General features: G+C 42.3%; 1 protein-coding gene across 1 annotated transcript in view; it reads right to left on the bottom strand.

The window, feature by feature from the left end:
* NGDN (neuroguidin, EIF4E binding protein) overlaps positions 1-5,862 on the bottom strand; it is an 8,176-nt gene extending 2,314 nt beyond the window's left edge. Inside the window, exons 1-6 of the mRNA XM_008566589.1 lie at positions 5,829-5,862; positions 5,409-5,468; positions 4,711-4,782; positions 857-994; positions 520-604; positions 384-436 (exon numbers count right to left, since the gene is read on the bottom strand). Coding sequence (XP_008564811.1) covers positions 384-436; positions 520-604; positions 857-994; positions 4,711-4,782; positions 5,409-5,468; positions 5,829-5,840 — 420 coding nt within the window. The 5' untranslated portion in view covers positions 5,841-5,862. The remainder of the gene's footprint in view (positions 1-383; positions 437-519; positions 605-856; positions 995-4,710; positions 4,783-5,408; positions 5,469-5,828) is intronic.
* Positions 5,863-6,409: the final 547 nt, after the last annotated feature.

Genomic DNA, 6,409 nt, shown 5'->3' with positions numbered 1-6,409 from the left:
TTTTTTTTTTTTTTTTTTTTTTTTTTGTCTTTTTTTTGTCTTTTTCCGTGTCCGGCAACGGATCGCAACCCTCAGTGTTGCCCCCGCACCGGACCGGGGACCGGCAACGGGATCGCAACCCTCAGTGCTGCTCCCGCGCCTCGCTCAGCCAGTGAGCGGGAACCGGTCTGTATGTGGGATCCGAACCCTCGGGCGGGAGCGCCGCCGCCACTTCCCAAGCGGCGCACTATCCAGTGCGCCACTGGGCCGGCCCCATACTCAACATTCTAAGGCACATGTTGGAAAATCAAGTCATAAGAGAATCCCGGGAGATCCAGGATCACCACTAGGCTCATTTACATGTAGATCTTCAGGAAAATCAAGAGGATAATACAACCCCTTACCTTGCTCATCATATTGCTGGGATGAGGCTTAAAACGAAGTGGGTCATTTTTACCTGAAATAAAAAACCCAAGCGATTTTATAAGATTTGGAACTTTATAATGGTTGCCACAAATTTATGATGGTCCATCTACTTACTGAGGCTGCCTGTCACTGCAGTCTTGACCAATTTGTCAATTTGATACTTCAATTTTTGGTCCAAAGGACGAAGCTTTTCCAAAACCTACAATGTGTTAGTTAAAAAGGATTACATTCCCTTTCCCAAATCAACACATACCAAAGTCCCTATATTAAGTTGCCAGAAAAGGCACCTAAAATATAAACAAAGTAGAGCAAATGAAGAGAAAAATACTTTTTTTCATTTGGTTTCCTTACCTAAACATGAGAACACCCACTTAAATGAGAGCTACTGTGTGACAACCTTGGAGTACAGGGTTTGTAAACCTAGAACTCTAAAATGCCAAAAGCTTCATACCGTGCGAATCTCTACCAGCCTCAAAACTGCAGCATGTCCCTGAAGAGACCCTCCTGATGCTTTGTCGAGGATGAGGTGGCTCAAATCCATAAGGTACATGAGCAGCAGCTGATCTTTCACTTCTAAGAAGCTGAGACCCTGAGTTGAACAAATGGTAAGAGATACAGATTCAGTTTTAGCCAAAGAATCAGGAGGAGAGCCTAGGGCAAACAGGATAATATTTTTCCAAGTTTAAGTTTTGCCAATCAGTTCACAGAAGGTATCTGGAGTAGTGTCAAAAGTAGCAATACATATGATGGCCAACAGAGAAAATTACATTAACACAAGAGAAGCAAAACTCAGAGAATTATTAGAAGATAATAAGAGCAAGAAAATCAATGAAATATCCCAAAAAAAGACTGTAGCATGGTTTCTCAGTCTCAGAGCTACTGACATTTGGCGCCAGATAATTCATTGTTGTGGAGGGCTGTCCAGAGCACTGTAGGTTTTGAGCAGCCTCCTTGGCCTCTACCTACTGATGCCCCCTCCTAAGTTATAACAATCAAAAATGTCTCCATACATTACCAAATTTTAAATTAATTTGATCAAAATAATTACTAATTTTATCCCCATACAATGGAATTATATGATACAGGTAAAAATGATGATTTATACATAATGACATTATACATAATGACATAGAATTAAACCTATGTCAACACAAGTTGTAGAAAGAGTATATAATATGGTTCCAATTTTGGGGGGTGGGGGAAGTACTATACACATGTTTTTTGCAGCTGGCTGGTATGGGGCTCTGAACCTTTGACCTTGGTGTTATCAACACTATGCTCTAACCAAGTGAGCTAACCAGCCAGCCCAATGCACACAATTTTATATGCATAGAAAAATGTCTAGAAGACAACACACAATTAACTGCTACCCCTGGGGAGTGAAATGAGGAAAAGGAAGAAATGGAGAGCTTGTACTGTGAAAAAGTGTTTTTCCAACAAGCATATACTACTAATTAAAAAAAAAAAAAAAAAAAGAAAAGTACCTCAGTAGTTATCTCAGAGTGGTGACTATACTGATTTTTCTTTTTTTTTTTTGTACTTTTTTTGTACTTCCAAACTTTCCAAAATTAGAAGTTTACAGGCAGAAAATAGAACAAATATTATACAAGTTTGGTTTTTTTTGGGTTTTTTTTGTCTTTTTCCGTGTCCGGCAACGGATCACAACCCTCAGTGTCGCCCCCGTACCGGACCGGGACCGGCAACGGGATCGCAACCCTTGGTGTTGCTCCCGCGCCTCGCTCAGCCAGTGAGCGGGAACCGGTCTGTATGTGGGATCCGAACCCTCGGCGGGAGCACCACCGCACTTCCCAAGCGGCGCACTACAGCAGTGCGCCACCGGGCCGGCCCACAAGTTTGTTTTTTTTTTAAGGGCACTGACTTTAAGTTATAATTATTTAGTAAGACAAATAGTTTTATGACTGCATAAAATGAAATTGACAAAGTCCACAGCCCTGAGCAAACCTATTTAAATAGGTTAAATACTCTGGCCAAGATTACACAGTAACAGTAGTATAGCTGGTATTCAAACTCAGTCTGAGGGGCCGGCCCGTGGCTCACTCGGTAGAGTGCGGTGCTGATAACACCAAGGCCACGGGTTCGGATCCCATATAGGGATGGCCGGTTCGCTCACTGGGTGAGCGTGGTGCTGACAACACCATATCAAGGGTTAAGATCCCCTTACCGGTCATCTTTTTAAAAAAAAAAAAAAAGGCCAACTCAGTCTGAGTCTAACACTTTAGCCCTGGGTCCTTTTAAACCAACATGCCTAGCTCTCAAGATCAGCCTAGTGTGGTAGAGAAAGGATGAACAAATGACTTAAAGACAGACAAATTAAGTTTAAGCTCTGAATTAAGCATCTGGTAAGTAAAATATTATATAAGTCACTTAACCTTGTAACCTCAATCTCCTTATCTGTAAAATACAAGGGTACTACAAAGAGTTCATGGAAAGATTCGTATTTTCTTTTTTTTTCCTTTTTGGGTGGCTGGCAGGTGAAGGGATACCAACCCTTGACTTTGGTGTTACCAGGCTCTACAGAGTGAACTAAACAGCCAGCCCCTCGTATTATCTTTAAATTCTACTTTTCCATAAACTTTTTGAAGTACCCTCATTTGTATATTTCCTTCCTGCCCCAAAGAATAATTATGAGGCTCAACGAAGATAACATGAAAGCACTTTGTAACTTATAAAGCACCTAGTAAAATTCTTCAGTCATAAAAATAAGTTAATATCTGTTCAGTGAATAAACAAACATAAAATGGCCTAAGAAGGATGCTGCTAGCCTATCCCTCTCAAAAAGGCACTGAAATGGATCAAATCATGGTGCCCAGAACAAAGGCACGTAAGAATCTGAGAAGTAGGTTCTTCTGACATGGCTGGACACTGTCAAGTTCAAACTGGGTTATAAGCATATGAGAGAAAAACAAAGATTAAAAAATCAGAGGTTAGGGGCCGGCCCGGTGGCGCACAGCGATAGTGCGCCGCTTGGGAAGCGCGGTGGCGCTCCCGCCGAGGGTTCGGATCTCACATACAGACCGGTTCCCGCTCACTGGCTGAGCGAGGCGCGGGAGCAGCACTGAGGGTTGCGATCCCGTTGCCGGTCCCGGTCCGGTACGGGGGCGACACTGAGGGTTGCGATCCGTTGCCGGACATGGAAAAAGACAAATAAATAAATAAATAAATAAATAAAATAAAAAATAAAAAATCAGAGGGTAGAGCGTGGTGTTACAACACCAAGGCCAGCCATCCCCCCGATCGGAAAACATAAAAATAGACAGTAAGAACAAAAGTGAATGATGAGAAGGAAAAGGCAATAAGAGAATATATTAAAAATGCTGTTAGTTATCTTTCTGCTTTTAGATTTGTGCTTTTAGAAAGTTAAGCATGTAACTCCCATGCTTAAAAATCCTTCAATGACTCTTATTAACCTACTACAATGATTTTCATACTTTTGTTTACCTATTGAATATTTTGCTTACATAATATCTTTGGACAAAAGCTCAATATATAAAACATATAATAACAGTTTTCTAGTTTAAGTAGGGATGAGAGGTCCAGAGTCAGTCTTCCACACTGCCCCACACCAATGATCACGGAGAAGTTTCTACCAAACCCTAATTTGAAAACTACCATATTTCAAGGTTAAGATGCACATTGTTTTCATATTTTAAGATTTCTGAAATAGAGAAACATCTTTCAATCAATGGTATCTCAGCACCATGTCATAGATGAGCAGGAAGCATTTTTTCTTAGTATATAAAATACTAAGAAAATGCTCAAATTAATAGCATCTTACATTAAATGAAATATCATAGTAACTCTCCAATTGGCCTACAAGGTTCTTTACAGAATGACTACTTTTCCAGTCTTATTTCCTACCCCCACCACACATCCACACACAATGTACAACCAACCACAAAAATGACTTACTTCCTTTCCCAGAATATCACCATGCTTTCCAGCTTTTATGCCTTTGCACATGCTGCTTCTTTCTGGTCCTCTGACTCCTATTTATTCCTCAAAATCCTGTTACTTCGTCTTAGAAGCCTTCCTGACTCCCTCTGCTCCTCTGGCAGTTAATCAATCTCTCCTCTGCTGGCACAGCACTTCTTATGACTCTGCAACATGACCACTACTGCTTATATCCATTGCTTTGATCTGTCTTCCCCACCAGACTCTGGCACAGAAACTGCATCTTATTAATCTTTGAAGTTCTAGCACCCAGGACAGATAAGACACTAAATCTACAATGAAACTATTATGAACATCAAGTCAGAGAATGCTTACTCTGCAAGTACATCTTACCTTCTCTGTAGGATAGGCTCCAGCTTGAACTTTTTTTGTCAATGCTTGCACTTGTGCAGTTACAGCCATCACCTGAAATTGGCCCAAATAAAACAGCTGACTAGACTACAGCAACTCATTTCTGTGAGCTGGTAAAGGCGAAAGCTAAATAATGCCACCTAAAAATTAATTGAAACACTATCTGAAGTTCAGTACTATCTTCTCCCCAGTTCTGGAAAAGTACAGAGAAATGATTTCTGATAGTTCTTCAATGTGGAGAAAAAACTTTCCACTTCTTCTTAAAGATAAAGAAGAGACCATCTTTACCAAACCCTGGGGAAAAGACGAGGACTTGGACAGTGGTTATTGAGGACTGTAACTTTATCTGTAGTCGGTGAACTTACAACACGTAGAACTATATAAATGTGTATTAGTTGGGCACCCAAAACACAAATCATGTCACCTTTCCCAGCATCAGTTTCCTCAGCTATAAGAATAAAGGAAATTGATCCAGATGACTTCTTTTTGGAGTTTTCTGTATTCCTTTGAGTGCAGAAGTCAATTACTTTGAACTATTGCCTTTGAAAGGGATTTTACTAAGTCATTTTACTCTTAACGGTATTTGGTAGCATTTATAGATCTGCCCCAAATCACCAAAGTTTGGGGGTAAGGCACATAAAGTGATTAATCTATTCCAAAGGGGTGACGACATTACTCACTTGCTCTTGGAGGTTTTTCAAAAGTGTCACGGCACTTGGCAGGTCTGACTCCAGCACCCCCTACAAAAGGAAGTGGAAGAGTAAAGAAATGTCATACTTTTCCCAGAATTATGAGAAGGCGGAACATCTGCGGTGGAAAACTCCCCTAGCTCCTTCAGACACCCCAGACTTGGGTCCTTCTCACTCCGGTGCACTTGCAGCCTCGCCTCGAAGCCAGCCCCTCGGGTTACTGGAGAGGAGCGGTAACTCCAGTCCCCAGTCTCCCTACTGCTGCTTCTGCCCCGCTGTACCAAGGAGGCCACCTCCCTGAAATAACTTTCATCACCACCCTTCCCTCCTGCCAAGAATTTGCCTCGAGCCGCTGAGAGGAAAGGAAACTTCCACAATATCTGCATGAAGAAAAAACCATACTGCACTCACCACCGCCGCCATCTTAGCAAGACCTGCCCCTTCCGGTGCCGTACTTCCTGAGCGCTAAAATCTTCTTAATACCTTAATACACTTTCAAATCTAAGCCAATAGGAATAGGGTCTCTCTCACTTCCGCCCCAAACAGGATGAATGGGAGGAGAGGCCTGATCCTGCCAATGGAATAAAGGAATTGGCTAAACTCCTCAAACTCAGGAACCTAATGACGTCAAGATGCTCTTGGAAGGAAGCACGTGATTGGTAGATTGAGTAGAATGATTGAAGCAAAGCCAATAAAAGCTGGGGAGATGACTCATGAAAGTTAGAAAGGCCCAATGGAAAAAAGGAGTTACCTGAGTGAACTGAGAGCTTATTGGCTCCCGGATGTCGCAGCACACAGAGTCTTTTTCACCTCGCTTTTCATGTAGTGCCGGAACCGCTAGGTGGCGGGTCTCGACGGCTTCGCTCTGAGGTGGCCACGTTGCTGAGCCGCCATTGCTGGCTGCTTCTCCAAGGTGGGTCGCGCGAGATTCTCACAGACCCTGTGGCTCTGGGTCGGTTCTGTGACAGTGCTCCTTGTGTGACCATGGACAA

Source organism: Galeopterus variegatus, unplaced genomic scaffold (assembly GCF_000696425.1).
Source record: "Galeopterus variegatus unplaced genomic scaffold, G_variegatus-3.0.2 Scaffold253, whole genome shotgun sequence".
NCBI classification, from domain to species: domain Eukaryota; kingdom Metazoa; phylum Chordata; class Mammalia; order Dermoptera; family Cynocephalidae; genus Galeopterus; species Galeopterus variegatus.
The sequence above is the reverse complement of the archived record's forward strand: the minus strand, read 5'-3'. Positions and strand labels throughout refer to the sequence as shown.